Source organism: Thermobia domestica, chromosome 7, assembly GCF_964235325.1.
Source record: "Thermobia domestica chromosome 7, izTheDome1.hap1.1, whole genome shotgun sequence".
NCBI lineage: Eukaryota > Metazoa > Arthropoda > Insecta > Zygentoma > Lepismatidae > Thermobia > Thermobia domestica.
Window position 1 is genome coordinate 297,080,234 of NC_137460.1, and position 24,088 is coordinate 297,104,321.

Genomic DNA, 24,088 nt, shown 5'->3' on the forward strand with positions numbered 1-24,088 from the left:
TACTTTACTTTGCCGTCAATTGTCATTAGTAACTAAGCTTGAATAGGAAAGAGTGGGAAATAGTTTCTTTTTTTTTTAAAAAAAAGAAAAAACTTTCTAATGTTGGGTGGTCATTCGTTGTACAGTGCCTTCTTTGATTTTGTTGTTGTTCCCCCCTTTTCCACATTTTTTTTCTCAAAAAAAAAAAAAGTGATATAAGAATTGTGAACTTAGAAAACTGGACATATTTGCTTTTACGCCTGACCGAGATAAACCCTGAGGATTCTTCTCCGAGTTCAGTCTAAATATGGAGAAGAAGAATTATTTTAAGAAACCGAAAAAGTCTGTTAGACATGTATTTTGCGCAGCCAGACCGGATCCTGCTAATCCTATAGAACTTATACTCCTGTTCAATGTGGACTCTAACAAGAACAATAAGCGAAGATTAAAACGATCAGATGAAAATAACCCCGACCATAAGATCCAAAAAATAGACCCGTCGACATGTTCGCTGCAGGAGATTAAATTGCTGCAAACTGTAAAAGATACGGCTCCGACTCCGGAACCTGAGGGAACTGGCTCGACCCCCGGTCGAGTTCCCTCACACGACCACGAAGCAGGGAACGACGATGTTCTTTGCCTCTGTTTCGACGAAGATTTTCTTCCACTAACTCCAGGACGTGACATTGACGTTGAAGATGTCCCTATAACTGATTCTCCGGCTAGAAGGAAACTGAAATTTTGACTCCGGGAAAATCTCTACTACGAGGACTCTACAGTGGTGTTAGTGACTGTGTTCAGTAGGAACAATTATCTAAGTGTAAGTGTGTATTGAAATTAAGATATGAATTTTTTGTGAAATATAGAACTGAACCAGACTTTGAACAATTATTGAGTTTATGAGTGAATTAGTTCGTGTGTTTTATTATTTTGATATACATTTTTTTCTGTTAATAAGACAGTGAAAAGGAAATTATTTAAAATAATGAACAATTGAGAATGAATTCAAAGACTTTGGACTATAATACAGAGAATTTTCTTTTTTTTTCCTTTTTTTTTAAGGAGGTAGGCTATGCTATAGCACCTTTGGTGCATAGCTGTTTCATTTGTAAATATTTTTGTAATTAAATTAGTATTTAATATAATTTTAGTATTGTTTTAGTGGTATGAAAAATCCTTGGCCAAGGTACTTATTATATAGTGCTAATTTCTTGCTTTGTTTTTATATATTTTAAAATGTTAAGAATCTTGTGTAAATGAATTCTTGTTATGCCTCTAACATTTTTTTTATTTTAGCAGTTTTAGAAAGTTACAAAATGAGCTCTGGACTTGACTCCCCTATACGCCGTGGGAAGCTTCACTTTCTATTTTTCGTTTTTTTTTACAGGGAAGAAGGGGGAAATTGTGTGGAAGGCTGACCACTTGGCGAGAGGCTTGAGACTATATAAGTCAACCCACCCCTTCTTCCAGGATTCACTTCTTATAAGATTTTCTTCGGGGACTCTCTTGTTCCGGTAAGAGGGTTGTCTCTATGTCCAGACATAGGTGAATAAAGTTCTCTTTTTTTTTTTACTTTAAGAATTTTTGGACGGAGCGGGCGGAATGAGCTGCTCCTGATAGTTTTGAGCAGGTTTCTAAGTGATGAAGCCTGCGACTTCGTAAACAATAGCTAGATCATTATTTTTTTTAGGGACATAGGCCAGAGTAGCCCAAAATGAGGGTTTCTCTTTAGATTTTAATGCTGGCACTGGTTCTGTCTGAGAGAACGACTTGGGCAGTTACCTTTTCGGTGCTTGCCGGGATGAGAATTTTAATGAGGTTCTCGGATGATTTTAAGGGCTCGGGAATTCACGAAGGCTGGAGCGAGGCTTGAGTTCCTGTTCGAGTCCATAATAATAATTTAAGGTTCTTTAGAGAAATTAGAGGAACTTGTTAGGAGACAGCAGGCCTAATAGTGGAGGTCTCTGCCTTTAGGAGAGCTTGCGGTTACAGAGCGAGTAACCTCATGGTACAGATATTTTAACTAGTCAATAAAGAGTTATTCCAGGGCAATTTCAGGTTTTTATTTAAGCTGATACTCTTTTGTCGACCTTAGTTTATGTTTATAAATTTTTTCCTTGATAGGCTGGAGAAGCGACGAAGGGGGAGGCATTCCTCCCATAATCTATGAATCTTGGCTTCTTTTTTTTTTCTTTTTTTTTTTACTTGTTTATTACTTTGACATACCCCTAGAGAGCTAAAGAAGCAAGATTCCCGCTTAATACTCTCTTCCAACCTTCCTTGTTACTTCTGTGGATATAAGGTGGCGGATTGATAGGAAGGAAGAGAGAGGGCGGGCTAAGGAATAGCAACATACAACCATCAGTTTAGCTATATTCATCCATCTCTGCATAAATACAACTATTCGACAAATACGATTGCTTATTTTCCGTCAGTCATTGATAATTGTACATTTACACGACCTCAATTATTATTTGTTGAATCTGACCGTGATTAGAAACTTCTGATACATACATTAAACTAATTTTCTAAACAGAAAAATTGTATTACAGTTTATTAAGAATTTCATTCATAATTCGAAATAATTCGAAAATTCGGATTTGAAATTGGTTTTCGGTTTCTTTTACACAGTGAAAGCTTCTAACTCAAACATTGGAATCGACTGTTCCGTTACATTTCTTGAATTATTGCTTGTGTTGTGCGTTCATTCTGAGTAGAAACCGCATTATTGAATTCTGTATTTTGTTAATTATTCTTTCTTGGTGTCGATATCTCCTCGTATGAGGTGCGTGTTAGAGGCTGGAAATCAACTTCCGTAGCTGTCGTAGAGAATGCTATGGAATCGTAAGTTTGTCACATGACTGTGCTCTTAGGCGAGAACGAGTTATAATAGAGTGAAAGAGAATCAAGCAATTGACGAGAGAAATGGCAGAAAAAATAATTATAATAATAAAAACAACCGTAGTGAGAATTGCACAACTCACTGTAATATGATATGCCTCCTCGATGGCAGATACTGGTGCTGTTTCTCATAAAGATGAATTTCAGCACAGAAGATATCAGCGACGTATTTTGTGTATACGAAAATATTTGAGTCAACCCAAACTCAAAGGAGTAGATAGTTCACCCAAGAAATAAAGTGGAAGTATTTAGTTTGACTGCAAGCCACATGCCGTGGGAGATAATTGATGCTCTGACAAAGTGCCAAGAAATTCGCAGACACAATTTGTTCACTACAAAAGCTGCCAATGGATGGCCGAGGAATCTATCATTCAGTCTTGCATGAAAGCAAACTAGTTTTGCTGTGACGGAAATTTATTGCAGGTTTCTTATTCTGGGTTTCGCGATTTAAATTATTTTGGCTGATGTTCTGCGAGAAATAGATGTTGAATGAATAACCTGAAAAGATGCTCTTCTAAATTATTCTAGATTCTTCGAAAGATCGTGTTAAAACAGCCAAGTGTCACTGATAGCTGTTCTTTTGATTGAAACAGAGTCGAGGTAGCATTTGCAAGGGAAAATGTTACTAGAGACCCGCCAATGGAAACTATAGAAAGGAAATTAAGTTTCGACTTGTATGTCGTACGGTTATTATGGATAATTAATGAAAGTGAATGATTGTGGAAGAATTGGTGGAATGAAAAGATGGGAGAAGGCGATAAAACCTCGAGAAAACCCACAGACACAGTGTTTCTTTACCGAAAAGTCGCGTTATCGGGGATCGAACCAAGTAGTGTTAACATTAGAGGAAAGCCCTGTACTGTTGAGCAACCACGTCCCTGGGAGATGCGAATATGAACTATAAAACATTGACGAGAGGATACTACACATAAAACAGCGCTAGAAATAAAACTGAGAAATTGCTCACTACATCGGGGCCGCGGTGGCTCAGTGGTAGAGCGTTCACCTCTGGTGCTTGGGGTCCCGGCTTTGATCCCAGCCCCGCCAAGTGAACTTTGTGGTGGACAAACACCGTGTGCGTGGGTTTCTCGGGGTTCTCTCACTTTCTTCATTCCACCATTTTATCCATTACTCATCATCACCGTCTCCTTTAGCCTAGCCGGCATAATCGTGGGACGTAAAACTCAAAGATTTCGTTTCATTTTGTTCACTACATGTTGGAAGATCCATCTTCGGCGTTCCATTTGCAGATCAGTCTCAACAATGTAAGTATATCAGTGACATGGTTGACGATAACAACCATCTAGGTTGAATCTTACGCAGTACTAGCGTCAATTACTCGCTTCGCTGGTTTAAAATAAGAAAAAATACTAATACGTTCCATTAGTCAGTCACTTTTTACTATTACTGAAGTACTCTCTTCTATTGGTCATTTCCGATCATCTGTATTTATCTTCCCCTCTCCCAAGTTGCGGGGCTGAATTTGAATTTAAACGGCATCGGAAGTGTAACTGTTTATCTTAGTGATCCCGAAAACTATGGATCCGACACTAATATCGGTAATTTTCGATCATTCTTAATTATCTCTCACTTCTCCGTCCCTTAAGTTGCGCCGTCAAAGTGAAATCATAAAAAGACCTCAGACCCGAAAGTCATCTATGTTAAAAATTTGATTGAAATTGGTCTCGTGGTTCAAGAGGTATTAACTTCTATTTATTTTTATATGTACATATCTTCCCACCCCTTCCCTACGTTGTACCGTCAAAGTGAAATGATAAAAGCCACCCGAGTCACGAACCTCATCTATGTTTAAAATTCGATCGAGATCGGTCGGATGGCTCAAGAGATATGAAGTCACATAGTCAGTCTATATAGAAACATTTATATAGATTTTATTTTGTACTTTCTCCATAGTTTTCATAGAAAACACGCAATTAAGTTATACCGTATTTCTGTACATTTACAGGAGGGATAAACTATAATTGGATTTATTTTTCCGCTATTTTAAACAATTGTTTGAGAATGAGTTCATGTATATTGAATGAAATTTATTATTACCGAATTTTGCTTTCAGATGAAGAGTATTATTGCGTTGAAAGAGAATGGTGTGTGAGGAGAGCAGCCTCCTAGAGAAGCCAATGGACATAAAACTACAAAGCCATCCGTATGTACTACTCGAGAGGTTGACAACTGTTAAACAGAAAGCGGAGGAAATAAGCGTCAAGCCAGATCTTGTACTGCAACAGATAATTGGTGGCAAACCTGATTCTGAGGCTGAGTACGATACTTCAGAAGACAGGTACGTCAAACACAATTTGTAATGAATTACCAGAAAATGTTGAAAACATAGTCACAATACTTCATTAGATTCCCTCGTAATATCTCATAATATATGAAAAATTAAAATAATAATTTTTTTCGCACTTCTATACGAGTGTGGATTGGAAAATTCGTGGTCTGACCTACAACATTAGAAAATAATTGGATAAGTTACGTATTATTTTTTCCACGTAACCCTTCGAGCGAAATAAATTTACACCACCTCTGCGGTAACGCTTCTGTACCGCTTTTATAAAATGATTCCTCGAGCCCTGTAAAATACTATCCCAGTACAGCACTTTTCACCTCTCCATCCGAAGAAAATCGCTGACCCCCAAAAAACTTTTCCAGGTTTCTAAACAAGTGAAAGTCCGAGGAGGCCCAGGTCAGGCGAATAGGGCGGATGCATCAACAGTTCGAACCCACAGCAATAAATTTCTGTCATGGCTGCAAGGGGCGTGTGAATGCGCGCATTGTCCTGGTGAAGCAACACATTTCTTCGCAGTTCCTGGCCTTCTAATTCGGATTTCCTGATGCAGTCTCGCAGAAGGGTGCAGCAGTATTCAGAATTTAGAGTCTTTATCTTTTCCAAGAAATCAGTGAGGATAATACCCCTAGCATCCCAAACAATTGATGCATAACCTTGTTTGCCAACGAAACTTCTTTGGCTTTCTTTGGGACAGGAGATTCAGGTCCTTTCCACTGCTACGATTGTTGTTTTGATTCCGGTATGTAATGGTGTACTCATGTCTCGTCCATAGTCACAGATCTGCTGACAAACTCCTCCGGATCACTTACAGTTTCAAAGAATCACGGAAAGGGGTGAGTCGATTGCGTTTCTGTTCAACTGAGAGGAACTTGGAAATTAAAATGAAAATTTTGAGTTTTACGTCGCACGGTTATGCCGACTAGGCTAAAGGAGACGGTGATGATGAGAAATGAATAAAATGGTGGAATAAAGAAAGTGGGAGGAAACGGGAGAACCCCGAGGAAACCCACGAGCACGGTGTTTGCCCACCACAAAGTTCAGTTGGCGGGAGCAGGATTTGAATCCGAGACCCCAAGCACCAGAGGTGAACGCTCTACCACTGAACCACCGCGGCCCCTTGAAAGGAACTTGGGTACCCATCTCGCGGGTACCTTAGAAAACCCTAATTCGTTTACAATAATATTTTGTACTCGCTCATAGGAATTATCCACAGTCTCAGCTGTCTCTGATTTTGATTGTGCGGTCATTCACAACCAGGTCACCAATTTTATTGACATTTTCTGTAGTGGTCAACGTTGAAGGCCTTCCACCGTGGGGGTCATCTTCAATGCTGTTTCTGCCAAGCTGAAATTCAACTACCAACTCGTTCACCATGGAATACGATGGCGCGGAGTCTCGTAGAGTCTCCACCATCTCCATATGAATTTCCTGTGATATTAAGCCCTTTTTATGAGGTAGTTATTCACAGCTGGATGCTTGATTTTTTTCCCATCACTTCCGCCGACTTAGCGCCTAATAAACTCTTCACCTGAAACAATAGAGAAATGAAATTTTACACTGTGACTACCAACGGATATAGCTAAGCAGCTAATGATACAAACATAAAATAATTGCTTTCTAACTAGTCAGGCCACGAATTTTCCAATCCATCTGCGTATTAATGTATACAAGGTGCATCCACAGACTAACTTCCAATGAACGGTAAAATGAAAGGACGAACATTAGAAGAAGACGGTTTTATTATTGTGGAGTTAATGATACATAACATCCTTTTTCGACATATGCAGTATCCTTGTTGAGGCATTTGTTATAACGTGGCATCAGCTATTATACCTGTGTCAGAGAATTCTGTCTGCAAGAACTAGATCCAGGATGTAACAACACTGCGCTGTTCAAACGTTGTTTGGCCAAAAATCGCTTCAGGTGGAGGCACAGGCCAAAGCCACTGGGTTCGAGGTTGAGTTCTGTAACGTGAGGTCATGTAGGACACTCATGTTTTGTTTCTAGTGATGATGCAATGGAGATACCAAAGCCTTTCTATTTTAAGCGTGCCCTCGGTAAATATGTGAAATATACTTCGACCCCCTCCCTGCCGCCGCCCTCTTACGGAGGTAACCTTCCCTTTGCTTTGGGGAAAGAAGTGTATGACGTCGGCTCTGTTGCCAGTTTGTCATTCAGCCGTTTGTTCTTGGCGAGTGAACATCGCAAGGCTACTTAGAAAAGCTTACAAGACAGCGCACAGCGAAGTCTGTGAAACAATTCATTGTGGCAACCCTGTCCTCATCCAATTATTGCGGGATGGCCGCATCAACTTGGTTCTCCTCTTTCAAGGGAGGTGCGGGAAAACATGTATCAGCAATAGTGCCAGCAGGGCCACTCTTGAAATAGAAAGACTAGTCAGTCACCTTCGTGGTGGTAACGCAGTAGAAAAATTAAACTAGACGCTAGGCGCTTCTACTTGTGCTTCGCCGTGGGTTGCTACAGAACCCATCATACACACAATTTGCGGAAGGACAGTCGCTGAATTACGGTCTCATGCAGCAGCAAACGGGAGATCTGAGAAACTGACATGAGAATTCCTACTTTGTTCTGAAGAGTTGCTTGCTGCACACTTTCCACCATGGGCCACTATGGTGTTCATGGTACACATTGGGGCGTCCTGCTATGAATTGTCTGCACCATCATCTGACCATATCTTCATTCATAACACAACTGCCGGTGGATCTCTGACGCCGATAACTTCTTAGTGTAGAAAAATGTGATTACCGCGTATCTCTTACTCGGCGTGAGACTATATCCCGCAGCCATGTTTACCATGCCGCAGTTCTTACTTCTGACACTACACAATTGCACTCTCACCAGATTATGGATTCGTTTCCTTCCTCCACTCCAGCGGAAGTACATTCCACTCTGACCAGTCGAACCATTTTGGAGCACTTTTGGACTTCTGGATGCGCCTTGTAAAAAGACCAAGTAGAATATTTTCTACCGAAGGTGAATATTTTGCTTTATTATAGATCATAATGCACATCTTAAAAAAATGTTTTGATTATTTTTTTCATTATTTTCTGGTAATTCCATTTCTACTTTAGGATTATCTTGCTCTAACTGTGTATAATGTCTGTATACAGGATGTTTTGAAACAACTCCGACAAACTTCGTTACATGAAAATACAACAAAAAATATAGACCAACGTAGATGCACACCTGCATTATTTGAGAGAGATACCCTACCGAAAATTTATTGCAGGGCATTCCATGTTAAATCAGCACAAGATTTCAGATCCATCGCTACAGATTGCGGTGCCATTTTATATTCTGACTGCTATCACAAGTGTATGGAGCAAGTGGAAAACTAAAGTTTATTTATGAAACAGTTTCCAACTTACAGGCCCCCAAAATTCTAAGAATTTAGAAAATTTGCGTAAGTGATATTTGTTTGATTGACATTTGTATTTGAATTGAAGGAACTAGAATGTTAATTAACGTGTCATTTTAAAGCAGAAGGGGGCGGACACACTCCCGTTTCTCTCTCTCACCTTATACATGTATTAGCATTAATGTAGGTCAAATAATATAAAACTATCCTTTCCAGTATGCAAAAGAATAGCTGCTCCCCAAATATTTTCTTTGCTCCCTCCGTTTCCCCCTCCCAGGAAATTAAAGCTGGTGTCGTCACTGTTTGTAGTAAACTATAAAGGGGAAACTAAAACAGAGCATGCCAGTTATGTTGTAATTTGGGAGAGTCTCGAACACAGTACCTTGACTGTGTACTGCTTTCAGCAGATACTTACTGTGTTCTTTAACATCTATTCATCAAGATATTAAAGAAATTGTAAAAAGATATCAAGGAAGATGGAACACAAACATGATTGCCGATTACTGTTAGATGTTTGAAGAGGGACGCTTCACAGTGAGCTCACAACAGAAAAAGCTCTAAAAGAAGTTTTGTTGGAAAGCGTAAACGTTTCCATAAGGGTTTAAAATCATGATAAACTATGTTGAATGTCTGTTAATTTTTAAAATGTTCTAATGCAGTGAAGTTGTGTTACTTAATATATTTATCCAGTGTAACATAAACAAAATTTGTTAGAAATAGGGTTTTTTTTTTGCTAATTATTCCTAAGGTAGTACCAAATTTTGTGGGAGAACCTTACCTGATGAAGAAAAACGAATTTAATTTTGAAATCAGTGCTAAAGGAATACATTCAAATAACCTATTATAATCAAAACATTTTTTTGCAAACCTGTGTTACTCTTTACTTCTCTTTTTTTTTTACTATTATGTGGTACTGACCATAGGTGTCCCAACTCGCGAGCCCGACGCTCGTGAGCTCGGCACTCACGCTCAACCGGGCTCGGGCTCAATAATTGAGCGCGAGCGCGAGTGAGCCCGAGCCCCAATGAAATAAGTGAGCGCGAGCCCGAGTGAGCCCGAGCCCACTTGAGATTAGTGAGCGCGAGCCCCAGTGAGCGCGAACCCAATCGAGAGAAGTGAGTGCGAGCCCGAGTGAGCGCGAGCTCAGTTAACTGAAGTGATCGCGAGCCCAGTTAAGAGAAATGAGCGCGAGTGCGAATGAGCGCGAGCCCAGTTCAGAGAAGTGATCGCGAGCCCGAGTGAGTGCGAGCCCAGTTGGGAGAAGTGATCGCGAGCGCGAGTGAGTGCGAGCCCGAGTGAGTGCGAGCCCAGTTGGGAGAAGTGATCGCGAGCGCGAGTGAGTGCGAGCCCAGTTGGGAGAAGTGATTGCGAGCCCGAGTGAGTGCGAGGTCAGTCGAGAGAGATGAGCGTGAGCCCAGTTGGGAGAAGTGATCGCGAGCGCGAGTGAGTGCGAGCCCAGTTGGGAGAAGTGATCGCGAGCGCGAGTGAGTGCGAGCTCAGTCGAGAGATGAGCGCGAGCCCAGTTGCGAGAAGTGATCGCGAGCGCGAGTGAGCGCGAGCCCGAGTGAGTGCGAGCCCGCGCTCACTTCACACTCACGTGGACTCATTTGCTTTAGAGTCAAAAAATAGGAAATTCATTCCATGTGCAGAATTGTAAAGGAAGAATTAAACAACTTTACAAAATGAAAAATCACATTCTTGAGGTCTGAGCTGTCATTTTATTGTCCAGAGAACTTCAAACACGTTTCGATAGAGAACCGACTTTTTCATGGCTATTATGAGAGGATGGTATTTGAGGCAGGTATTTGTTACTATGTTGTCTAATGACTAATAAAGTATTCTATTCTATTCTATTCTGTTTTTGTTGTTTTAGTAACAACTTACATGACCCAAGCTTTTTGTGTGTGTGCGAGATCATAGAATAAGGAAACTACTTGACCTTGCGAAGTAGGAAATTTATTTACTAACAACTAATGAAGCTGTGCGTTAATAGAAAAGTCGAGCGAAATAATTATGTATTATTTAATTATAGCTTCTTTAAATCCCAATGAACAAGAGTAGCTCTTAAGAATGTTGATAACTTGCATCATAATGGTTATTCAGCCCATTAATTTATATGAGGAAACAAAGAATTTAAGCCAGTTAATTTTACTGACGACTTCTTCTTGAGATCTTTAAATGTATTCTATGCGAAATTTAACCACTGTATTATGTAATTTTAATATATAAAAATAAAAACTAAAACAATATAACATTGAATATTTTTAAAGCAAGGAACCCTTAAATAGGCCAGAAGAAGAAATTATTAAAATTGAATGAGTAAAATCTCGTCTATTTAAAAGAAAAATACTTCCTTATATAAGTCAATGGGCTATTAAAAAAAGAAAGATAACAATTCAACATCCCAAAAAAAGAATTAAAATAACACACACACACACACACACCTCCTTTCATTAAAGTCTTTTTTCGAAAGCTACCGTACCCTGAAACGATGGCGTGTCGTTTGTTACAACCAGAGTTAAAAGTGAAGGAAAACACGGGGGACGTCATCTCCTACTTCCAAAAATATCTATGGCGTCCTTCCACTTCCTAAAAAAAATAGTGGACAAAGATAGGCACAAGGGATGACATGACGTCATGCGTTCCTCAACCTTTTCAGATCAATTTTTACCCCTGGTTACAACTCGATTTTGATGTTGTTTGACTTTTATTAAAAACAGACTCCAAATTGAACTGAACCCGCTTGATATAGACCGAGCTCACAGAATGGGTAAGGGCAAAAATAGATCGATCATTGTTAAATTTGCATACTACAAAAGGAAAGAGGCCATACTGAAAAATGCATATCGTGCCAAGGGGACACCTGTGCGTATAAGTCAGGATTTTTCCTATAGTATTAGAGCCATTAGAAGAGAGCTCAATGAATACCGGGTTCAAGCCAAGGCACGGGGACAAAGGGTGCGAATGCAATTCGATAAGTTGTATATTGATGGGAAATCTTATACTATCGAGGACCTACGAAACACAGATGACAAAAATCTAAGTGATACAGTTGGTGTGTGTTCAGTGAGTGTGAACAATGGAGACGCTTCAAAAAATTCAGCAGTTGCAGGTGCTTCTTGTAGTGTGTGATCACCTGCAGAGCCTGTGGGGGTGAGTGATGAAGAGTTTCCAGCTTTGAGACAAACAATGAATGCAGCTCGAAGGGGCAGAGGTCAACCACGCCCTGGAGGAAGAAGCATCCCTTGACAAACAAGGGAGAATGACCTTCAACAAGGTAAGACTTCTCAAAGTGAGTGCAGTGATGTGTTGTGTAATAATGACAGCAAGTGTGTTGTAGATAACGCAAAAAATGATAATTTTCTAATGTATTATATGAATGCGAGATCATTTAGGAACAAAGCATGTGAGTTTTCCAGCAACATTTCATTGAACAATTATGATATCGTAGCAATAACAGAGAACTGGCTGTCTTGTGATTATTTTGATTCAGTGTATTTCGATAACAGATACCTAGTGTATCGTAAAGATAGGGACTATAATACAAGTGGTAAAGCAAGGGGGGTGGGGTGTTGATGGTAGTACAGAACCTGGAAGTGAGTCAAGTGACTGTTACTGACCAGAACCCAGAAGGCATTCTAGTGAAAACTATGGTTAATTACAAACCGCTTTATATCTGTGTTGTGTATTTTGAACCAAACTCTCATCTATCAATATTTTTTTCATTTTATCGAAAGCAATTGTACGATAGGTAGCACTATTCTCCTTGTAGGTGATATGAATTTGCCTGAAATAACTGGAACAAACTTTGATTTTCTGCAGTCAACGAGTAAATCCCAAAGTCTCTATCATTTTATGTTATATCATGACATGGAATCACTCAATAATGTTACAAATAGCTTAGGGAGAACATTAGATTTAGTAATAAGTAATCTTTCCAATGTAACAGTAATAAGAGAACCACACCCATTAATTAAAGAAGATAATTACCACCCATCTATTTGTATAAGCTTTCCGCATGTTAAATCATCTAGAATAAAAAACAAAAGAAACATATTTGGTTTCAATTTTAAGAAAGGAAATTATGATAATCTCTATAATGAGTTAGCGAGAATAGATTGGCAATATCTAAACGAATATACGGATCCAAATAAAGCAGTAGAAGAATTCTATAAAGTAATTTATGACATATTTGAGAAGTGCATTCCCATGAAAAGGCCAACGCAAAAAAGGTACCCTTGCTGGCAGTGTGCGAATTAGATAACCTATATTGGGGGGGGATAAAATTAAGCCAAAGGACATAGTCTGAAGGTTCAAATTTCAAAATGAGACAATAAATGCCTTACCCCCATATATATATATATATATGTGTGTGTGTGTGTATGTGTATATATGTGTGGCATATGTAATAAATAAGATATTTATTAATTTAATAAATCTACCGACAATAACTATGCACATAAACCCCACTAAACCTTTCTGAACGTGTTTTAATGTTGTACTCACTCTTGTCCCCGTAGCTCTCTAAGGTTTATTTAGTTAATAATTCGGCTCGAGCGATAGCCATGATCACAAGCATATGTTAATTTTTCCACTCATATTGAAAGCTTCCACTTTGCATTAATACATACAGGTTGCGAAAAGAAACCTACTTCAGTCTTGTGAAAACCACTAAAATTATCAGTTAAACCGGACATTTAAAAAAAAAAGAAAATCTAGATATTAGCCTATCAAATAAGAAATGGATTGTTGCTGGTCCCGATTTCTCACATCAAGGTCAAATCGAAGGCCAAATATTTAAAATGTCTCAATTCAAATTTCGAGCTTGTGCTTCTACTTCCCGCTAAAGCTGTGCTCATCACGACTTTTTTTTCTCCAAATATTGATTCCGTGATGGGCACGGAAAGTCAACACTTAAAACTTACTTTACTGTTAGGTTGAAGATGAGTTGATTCACTATGGGCTACGTTATTCAAATAAAGTAAAACATTACACTGAAGTTTTTTCAGACAACATTAATTGCGTGGACAGCAAACTGTACAGCGAAAAGATGGAAAAATGAAGGATTAACTTAAAAAAAAAACCCGCTCCAGTTGAAATGCTTATACAGACACGGACAATGACACGGAGAACCAGTCGTATTAACAAATGCTGAAACAAATCTTGAATTATTCGCTTATTCACCTAAAAATCACCTTCATTAACATGTCTGCTCACTACGAGCGTATCCCCAGCGTGTACGTTAACATATACTCACGAGAGAATACCTATATCTCAGATTTTGAGTACAGTTTCAAAAGTTCATTTCCGTAAACTGTAAAAGCAGTGATTATTATGCTAATTATCACAAATTAAATGCAACTTTTGAGTTGCATACACACAACCTACTAGGGAATGAAGACCATGTGCTAACAAAGAGTACACTGGAAAATGAAATAACATGTTATAACAAAAATTAAAATAAGATGAAATCGATACAAATATAGAGGATGAATATGACATATCCGAACTTCGCCAAGTATGGTAGAAGAAGCTATTTGTTTACTTCTTCTTGGCCAACCGCTAAGAACATTTATAAATCTATATGTGGCTTTGTTATACGCAATTAGTACATTCAAATTCACAAACGATGACGAACTGAAGGGTACGAAGGTGCAGTTGCAAGTAACAACCGTAGTCATAATAAAATAGTTCTACTAAACAACGTTGAAAATAGTGGGGAATTAGGTGGTAAGTAGAAATGACCAAAACTGAACAGTTTACATCGATCATTTCGAAATACAGCTAGAAGATTAAATTTACAAGAAATAACAAAAATCAGTGAAATTTGGAGTTATACTAAGCATAGTTTGAGGGGGAAAGCGAGAATCCCCGGTGGGGATACTTCAGCTGACTTCTTTGGGGGGGAACAAAATGTGATTGAGGGGGAAAATCCCCCTCATCCCCCCCTTCCCGGTAATTCGCACCCTGCTTGCTGGACTCAAACTGATGTTATGACGTAAATTTCATTCATAAACATCTTTATTGAGCTTTCATTTACTTCTAATTTTCTTTGGTGTTGTTTTAACAAAATACAGGCTATAATCAACGCATACTTTCAAATTTTCAGTTTTAATACTCTTAAACTTGGCCTAAATTAAGAAATATTCATATTTAATGTATTTTAGCAGGACAATATCCTTTCAAATACATAATTAAAAGTAGTGGTTGCTCCTGAGGGAATTCACAAAGTTAAAAAATTAAAGTTTTCTTGCTTCAAGGTAAGGGGAAAAAGTAATCTAATGGACTTAGAAGATGCAGGCCCGAATGGGAACATTATTGTGGGACTCACGGTTCCAGAAAAACAAGTAAAGAAATCTAATTAAGACTATATCATCCTGGTATTCATTGAGGTGTCATATCTCTTAATGGGCCTATTTTTTCATCGGAAGTTGGAAACGTAAAGAAATAAAGAAACTACTCCAGAATTAACTTTAGAAAATATTGCTTGTTTGTTAATACAAACTATTCACTCCCTGAAATTCTAGATAGAGGCCAACAGGCTATACGCTCCCTTGTTTATGTTCATGGATGTACATGTATTACAATATGTTATTGTATTTCACAAGCCAAGAGTAACAGAGCCATCTAACAGTCTGATGATCACTTGGCAGAGGGACCCGCGAGCAGAATGTATTAATTGCATGTATTACTTGCAGAATTTAGTCATAGGAGCCACACTGGTTTCCACAGGGGAACATTATGCTGCTAAGACGGCACTGAATAGTAGATTACACTCTAGCGCGGGACCCAACTGGGAACAATCGGTCCAATCCGCTGAAGTCCGGCCCTGATTGTTGTATACAACAATTAATGAAGTTTTCTTCTTTTAGTTTGAAGCAACAAAAAGTCTTTTAATTTTTATCGGTGTTACTTCTCTTACAAGCCCCCTCCGATTAAAAGTACATTTTAAAAAATTTAGAAAATATTTTTCTACTTTTCCTTTTCTCTATATATAAAAGTTATTGCTCTGGAGGTATACACTACCAACATTTCTCAATAATCTCTAATTTTTAGTGCTTTGATTAGCACATCCCTGTAGGATAGGCCGGAACTTCTGCTAGTATTACGGGAGCCTATGAGACCATTGACATTTCAATACCCTCTGAAGTACTATCATTTCGTTGTGTTACATTCAAACCGATATAAAGGGATCAGATAAAGTTCCCTTTTACCTTTTGGTTTGCTTTTAGCTTCCGCAGAGGTAGCTGTTTTATTATAAAATGGTTTTAACAAACACTTAGAGTCACTGATATCAGATCCTGTTACTTCCTTTACCAAACGTTTAGCAGATTTTCGGGAAACGTTTAGCTCTTGTTATTATAAGTTCTGTAATTTCACGAACGTTGAATAGCTGTAATGTCTCCCTAAATTTCTACTTCTAATTTTACTTCTAAAGCTGTCTTCTCACAAAAATATAAATAAATAAAAAATTAAAACCTAAGAATCTTTGTGTTAGTTAAAAACAAGAGATATCTATGCGTAATGTGGGTGTTGGACATAAGCTCACCGGCAAAAAGCTCACCGACAGTCTCATATTACAGTGATGGACAAAAGCTCACCGATAGCAAACATAAGCTTCCTTGAAGGACTTGTAATAAAATTAACCGAATATTGAAATTCAGGTGTTAGTTACTTCCTAAGCAGAAAATGGAGCTACTATATTATATGACTTATCTATCAGATATAAAATAATAATAATAATAATAATAAGGACGTTGCGGAGTTGCGTTGTATTAAACGTGCCCTGGAACTTGTAATAAAATGCCCTGGATATTAAAATCTAGCTTTTGACTACAATTACAAATAGGCCAAATAACTCGGTACAAAGTAGAGCTACTAATGTCGTATAGCAGTTATCAGATATCAGAATAAAATAGGGATGTTGCAAGTTTAATGTGTGAAGCATGGGCGACAGTAAGCCTAGTTTTGGCCCTGGAAATTTTCGAACCAAATTTTTCTTATAAGCCTGACAATTCATCAACTGCATTAAAATAATTTCATGATAAGGCATGAGTACTTACATAATAGAATTTTCTTGGTAACAGGACTGGTGATTTTTTTTTTAATTTTACGAAATCATCATACTCAGATAGGCTTTGCTTCTTAATGCTGCCGTCGTGCTTGCAGATAAACACTCAAACAAGTTTCTTTCGTATTTACTAACACTAAGCTTTTTTTTTTTTTTTTTTTTTTTTGTTTGTTCATAAGTTGTTTTGATCTTAGTAAATAAGAAAGAGATTCATTTAATGAGTATTGGTCTGCAAGTGTGATGACAACCTTAAGACTTGAAGTCTGCAACACTCTTAATATTTTATTCTGATGTCTGATAACTCCTATATGACGTTAGTCATATAGCCTATTTTCTATTGAGGAACTAGGCCTACTAGTAGTCAAAGTCCAGATTTAAATATCTGGAGCATTTTATTTCAAGTTCCTCAAGGTCCGCCCACGTTTAATACATTAAACCCTACAACATCTTTATTATTTTATTTTTATATCTGACAACTGATATATAGCATTAATAGCTTTATTTTCTACTGAATTAGGCCTACTGCTAGTCAAAGTCTAGATTTTAATACCTCTTTATACCCATCATATACCCGCGAGCCCAATTGAGGCAAGTGAGCGCGAGCCCGGGTGAGCGCAAGCCTAGTTGGGAGAAGTGAGCGCGAGCGCGAGTGAGTGCGAGCCCAGTTGGGAGAAGTGAGCGCGAGCCCGAGTGAGTGCGAGCCCAGTTGGGAGAAGTGAGCGCGAGCGCGAGTGAGTGCGAGCCCAGTTGGGAGAAGTGATCGCGAGCGCGAGTGAGTGCGAGCCCAGTCGAGAGACATGAGCGCGAGCCCGAGTGAGTGCGAGCTCAGTCGAGAGAGATGAGCGCGAGCCCGAGTGAGTGCGAGCCCAGATAAGATTAGTGAGTGCGAGCGCGAGTGAGCGCGAACCCAGTTGGGAGAAGTGATTGCGAGCGCTAGTGATCGCGAGTCCAGTTGAGACTGGTGAGCGCGAGCGCGAGCCCAGTCCAGAGAGATGAGCGCGAGCCCGAGTGAGTGCGAGCCCAGCTGAGACAGGTGAGCGCGAGGGCGAGTGAGCGCGAGCCCAGTCCAGAGAGATGAGCGCGAGCCCGAGTGAGTGCGAGCCCAGCTGAGACAGGTGAGCGCGAGCGCGAGTGAGTGCGAGCCCAGTCCAGAGAGATGAGCGCGAGCCCGAGTGAGTACGAGCTCAGTTGAGAGAAGTGAGCGCGTGCCCAGCTGAGACAGGTGAGCGCGAGCCCGAGCGAGCCCAGTGGAAAATGGCCACCTTTGGTACTGACTCATATGTCATAAAACACCACATCTTCTGCTAGGAATTAATTAACAGTCATAGATGTCATATTATTGCGTACCGAGGCAGTGGCATGGCATATGTAGCACTAAGACTAAAATGTTTGTAGACATAAGATTTGGGAAGGGGGGGGGCACCTCTTTTGCAGCAGAGAAGCAGCAGTTTGTAGCTTTCACAAAATACTTTAAATTCATTAATATTTAAATATTTGAACTTGTTAAAAAGTTTCTTGGTTCAGTCCGTTGGTATATGAATTCGAAAACAAACAACAATCACTCGGAGTGATCCAAGTTTCAACATGAAAGTTTTACTTTAAAAGTTGGATTCAAGTTCTAAAATCTGTTTTTATTTCATAAAGTAGTTATTGCAGGAAGTTGAAACTTGAACCACTTTTCAACGTAATATCCCTTTAGACGTACATATCTTTTGCAAAGTCGATATCAGATTCCGTGGTCGCCAAGAACACTGTAAAATCACGATGCCAGAGTAATCCATCTGGAAAATGAACATCCACGGGGAATATCTTTCATTTTTGGAAACACTCAAAAATGGCTAGGAGAGAGGTCTGATGAGAATCTCCTGTTTGTTATGAAGAAAACCCTGAGTTAGTAGTGTCTGATGAACAAGAGCATTATGTTGAAAGAAATGCACGTTGGTTGTTCTGGTTGCAATACTGGAATCAGCTTTGTTTTCAAAACATGTTCCGTAAGACGCAGCCGTTACTGTAGTGCTCTCTGGAACACAGTGAGTGAGCTATCATCTTTCGCTGCCCCAAAAAGTGGTAATTATAACTTTCTTTCAGGTCGTAATTCGAAATTTCGTTAGTAGCATAGCAATATCACATGTTAACATTGATAACATTGATACCCACTCAGTGTTGTAACCAACAATCAGTATTTGGGGAGCCCACCTTGAAGAAACAAGACCTTTCCAGGTCTTCCTTTGGAAATGATAACTCTGTAGGCGATAATAATCCACATCTAATCAGCGACCCTCCATAAGAACTTCTTCCACTCGCGTAATCATTTCGTCGGTGCCGCTTGTTCGTGGTCGAGGATGCTTGGTTCATTATCACACGATATTCAACGTTCCGCAACTACGAACGCACTTTTTCACATTGACTACACCTTGAACACATGTCTCACTGAATTGTCGATAAATAGCGAAAGGTAACACGTCACACAGGTGGAGAAAACGGATGAACATATGCTGTTCTTGCATACTCACTCTAGCAGCAGTTATGCGACCTACGAGCACTTAAAGGTGGTACCTTCTATATCACAAATTTACAAAGAGCGTCTGCTTATATTAAGATGGACTTTAAGAACTTTTCATCTGCTCACATCAGTTGAAGGAAAAACGCAAAACTGGAACGCGTCTGGAAATTTTGTTTTTTTAATCTGAGAAGGAAGTAGAGAACTGTCCCCCCCCCCCAAAAAAAAAATGCTTGATTACTGAAGTACGAATGGATTCTTGTACACAACATGGTTCGTCGAAAATTCTTATATATTTGAGCATTCGTGCACTTTCAGAATTGCAAAAAGAGTCGTCCCCTATTTTTGATACATGTAACCGCTTGTGCAGATTTCGCCGTCTCTATACAAATAGTGATTAATCAGTTTTAGAAAGCTTACAAAACTGACGAATGTCTATCTGTTCATTATAGGGCTTCAAATAGTATATCGAAGAAACAGTAGAAATTCGGAATTTCTGGTGCTTCAAGTTACATGTATAACATAAGAGTACATTTGCGGAAGCTTGGGAAATATACTGCAATAGTGTGAAGTCACACCTTCTCCTTGCCATAGTAATCGCCATGTTTTTTTAGTTAAATAACACGGGCTAAAGAGCCCAATATAAAGCAACAATTGTAATATGTTATGTTTCGCATTCCAACCGTTTCACTGAAAGGGATAATTGTATTTTTTAAGTAAACACATTCAATATTAAAGTGTAACCATCTTGTTTATTGTCAGGTATTAAATTTAAATAGTTCTGGAAAATTATGATTCAGTAGTATTGGTATCACAGTTGCAAACGTAAACAGAATAACGAATTATATATATACGACGGATGATAGGAAAAAAGGTTACAAAGCCTAATATGATTTATGGAGACATCTGGAAGATGAACAAACCTGATAATAGAGGGCATTCAACACTAGTTCCCGATGTAATCACCTTTTATGTTGAAGCACATGTCACAATGGTAGATGAGAGTTTTCATGCACAGAAATCCGCAACAAGTTCTAGGAACCACCGTGAGGCAGCATTTTTGAAATCACCAGATATCAGGTAATAGTGGCCAGCCATTTCTGTTTTAGAACAGAGAAAAGGTGAAAGCCAGTGAGGTCTCGTCATTGCTGTGTGTGTATGGAGGGGGGGGGGGGAGGAATACTCCTCTAGTCATTCTCAGCTTAAACACTGAATACACTGAAACAACTTTTTGTGCTGAATGGGGTTCTTACATTATCATCCGGAAGAATCAGCACGGCGGAGGAAACCAGGACGTTTTCATCTGATGGCATCCCGCGACTTCAGAAGTGTCCTGTAACACCTTTCACCATTCATAGCTTCTCCCTGTTCCAAATAACCGATCAGTAGCACATCTAATACAGCACACAAAACTTTCCTGGACGAAGCATCCACTTTGAGATTTCTTCTTCTGTTTCATGAATGCCTGCTTCCTTAATTGGATGAACAGATTCAGTGTTGTTTCATCACCAGTCACTAGTCGTTCCTCTCTGCTGCTTAATGCTGCAGAATAATCTGCGTCGGGGCTCCCAGAAGTGTCATGGCCCACAGTGGGCATCGTAATGATTTCTCAAATTTCATTTAAAATGCCGCATCACATTACATTAAACAACAGTTCGTGTCTTCACGTAGCGCAATGACCTCACCATGGATAGCGTTCGTTCCTTCATGTGAACAGTGCAAGAACTGCCATGATGGGTTCACACAAATACAACCAGGAAAATTATTGTTGTTTAAGATATTAGTTCTCATTCTCATTTTCTCTGTCTCTTTCTGTTGTATAGCAGAAATAATTCAGTCTTACAGGTGTCTTCGAGAAAGTATACTTTCAATCTAACCCTCACTCGAAGATGGTAAGTTGCGCATGTACTTTTCTGAAGATGTTGCCCAGCACAACTGGATCCCTATCATATTCCCTATGCTCGTGGGATATCATCCTGAAACACTAAAAACGGGCTTTGGGATTCTAGATGTCAATTAACCTGGAAAATAATGCGTAAACGTAGTTTCAAATAAAATAGATACGTCTACAACTTCCCTACGTGGAGCTTAAGCAACAACACGTTTTCAACTTGAAAGACAGGAAAATGCGTATGCACTTAAAAATTGACTATATATATAAAAACATGTGTACTTGGTGTATTTTGTATACAAAGATTTAGTCACCTACTAGAGGAACACGAAGAGTCACAAATGGTGCGTTATTGAAGACTACAGTGTTGCCGGCCTTCGTCGAGATATGGAAACGAATAACGCACATACGAAAAGCAAGAATTGATAACCGAGTTTTGCTTAGTGGTAAAGCAACTATCCAACATACAGGAGACTGGGCTTTGATTGCCGTCAATGCAACATTCAGTGGTTCTCCGCTTATTTGAACATGACTGTACACACAATAAATTGTCTTTATAATTACTAGTAATTTAATAAATTTTTAGTAGGCCTATTTGTTATTTTCACGGCCTGTATCTAATAAGATTATTATTATTATTATTATTATTATTATTATTATTATTATTATTATTATTATTATTATTATTATTATTATTATTATTATTATTATTATTAAGTATCAACCGTTGTTGATACACTGCTGGATGAAGGTTTCTCCAATATTTCTATACAACCATCTGTTTTCAAGTTAACCAACAGTGATTCTTAATTTCATCACATTATCCCGTATTAGAACGTTTTGAAACCTATTGATTTCTGCTAATTAGGAACTAGATGCATAGTTTACATTGTGTAAAATAAAATGATTTCTTTTGCGTAATTGGTGAACAAATTAAATCAGTGCTTTGATTGCTAAGCGTTTGATTACTAACTGCCAGCATAGTATTCAGAAATTTCGGCTAGACTGCACTAGAAACACACTTACGATTGATGCTAAAGAGACCTTTTGTTATGGAGCTCGATATCATAATAAAAGAATTGCTGAAACACGCAACTTGCCTTTGCAATTTTCTTTACTTGGACTTTTGGGTTATTTTCCTTTTCCTTTCGTTTTCCTTTTCTTTCTTTTCATTTTCTTTTCCTTTCTTTTTTCTTTTCCTTTCTTTATTTTCCTTTGCTTTCTTTTCCTTTCCTTTCTTTCCTTTCTTTTCCTTTCCTTTTTTAAAAATCTCATTTACCGTAAATGTAGATTGTTGTAAAATCTGTGCATTTTTGGAACAGTAATTGATTTCTAAACAACTTTCACGTCTCTTACGCTACACGAATATAACTTGTTTCTTTTATTTTATTTAATAATTCCTGAATCTTTACATTTCGAAGCTTGCGACTCTCCCCTAGAGTCTTGGTCACGGAAGTTAAAAACAGGAAGAAAAAGAATAGAAACATCAAGGAATAAAAAGGAATGAACTTACCAAGGGGAAGAGATGTGGGAAATACTTTGTCAAGTACGTCAGCGATCTGCAGGTGTTCTTGAAGCAAACTAAAGTATGGCGGAGTCAGTTCGTGCGCTTTGTATGTTTCTGTTGGAAGGTTGCCAACTCATGTTATTTTTTATTATCATGCCAATGCTCTAAAAATTTTGTGATAATCGCCTCCCATTCGTCACTTAGCCGTCCTTTATATAGGTTTATTTTTTTTAATGAATAAATACACTTTCAAATACCAGTCTCTCTACTTCATTTCTAGCTCCAAATAAAAATTTTTGAATCTTCTACCCTGTGTTGAGTTTCTTTTAAATGTTTCGGTAAACCTGACATCGGATTTTCCGCTTTCGAATCTCTAATGTGTTCCTTTACTCGGACTTTTAAATTTCTTTTCGTTTTGCCTATATAACTCTCCTGTCAATGCCATTTTATTTCATAAATACCAGATTTTTCATTGAAATCCGTGTAATAACTTAAATTGGGCGATGTTCTTTTCTAAAGTTTTAGGTCGTTTTAAAGCTGTACGTAAACCGTATTGTGTGTAAATTCTACTTAATGAAGTTGTCAATCTAGGAAAAATAGGCAGTCCTATTCGTCTTTTATTCTTCATGTCGGTTTCAGGCTTATCGGAACTTAAATTCGTTGTAACCCGATTATACCAATTACTCAATAATGAGGATGAGTACCCATTTAAGTTACCCAGCTTCATCAGGTATTCAATCTTTGTCGGTAAATCTGTTTTTAAGAAAGTAAGACTTTCTTATATTTGCTTGGTACCTGCTGAATGTGCAGATTTATAATGAATGTTCTTTGTACCTGCTGTTGGCTTGTGGTGGACACTGGTAATGAATTTGTTCTTATACTTTCTAATATTAAGGGCTAGGTACGTAAGATTGCCGTCCTTTTCTTTCTAAACCGTGAATTTCAAATTTTTATGAGTGTTATTTAATTATCTGATCCCGGATTACCTATTATATATTGCCTGCCAAAAATATTTAAGGTTCCTGTCAGGTCTATTATATCAGGTCAACGCCATCCCACGTGTAAATTAGCTAAATGGCTAGTGAATATTCCCCTCACTTATTGCGTTTAAACAACAAATTTGTAATTTAGTTAACGCAAATGACATAAAAAATGGCATCAATTGATGTGGTTTACATGTATGCGTCTATTCCTTTTTCCAATTAGTTTATGAATCGGTTACTCACATCCCGTACAGTAAAAATCTTAGCACTCCAGAAGTGAATGAAACTCTTAACCTTCTTGAATGTTGCCTAAAATACAGTATTTTCTCACTAGAAGGCAATATATATCACCAAGTCGAAGGTCTGACTATGGGAAATTCATTATCACCATTGTTAGCTAATCTAGTACTTCGTATGGTTGAAAGCAGAATTTTGAAAGAACGGAAACTTGGTTCGGTACGATATTATAGATATGTTGACAACGTACTTTTCTTGTACAAGAACGTTTCACAACGCATTACTTATTAAAAGAATTAAATAACATTCATAAAAATTTGAAATTCACGGTT

The 24,088-nt window shown here is 38.4% G+C and overlaps 1 protein-coding gene across 3 annotated transcripts in view; it reads left to right on the forward strand.

Annotated features, from left to right (window-relative positions):
- The window catches only part of LOC145691081 (uncharacterized), a 90,457-nt gene that overhangs the window by 39,348 nt on the left and 27,021 nt on the right, over positions 1 to 24,088 (forward strand). For all 3 annotated transcript variants that reach the window (XM_081766748.1, XM_081766751.1, XM_081766750.1), the window contains exon 3: positions 4,955 to 5,179. In XM_081766748.1, the coding sequence (XP_081622874.1) occupies positions 4,983 to 5,179 (197 nt within the window). In that variant the 5' untranslated portion in view covers positions 4,955 to 4,982. The remainder of the gene's footprint in view (positions 1 to 4,954; positions 5,180 to 24,088) is intronic.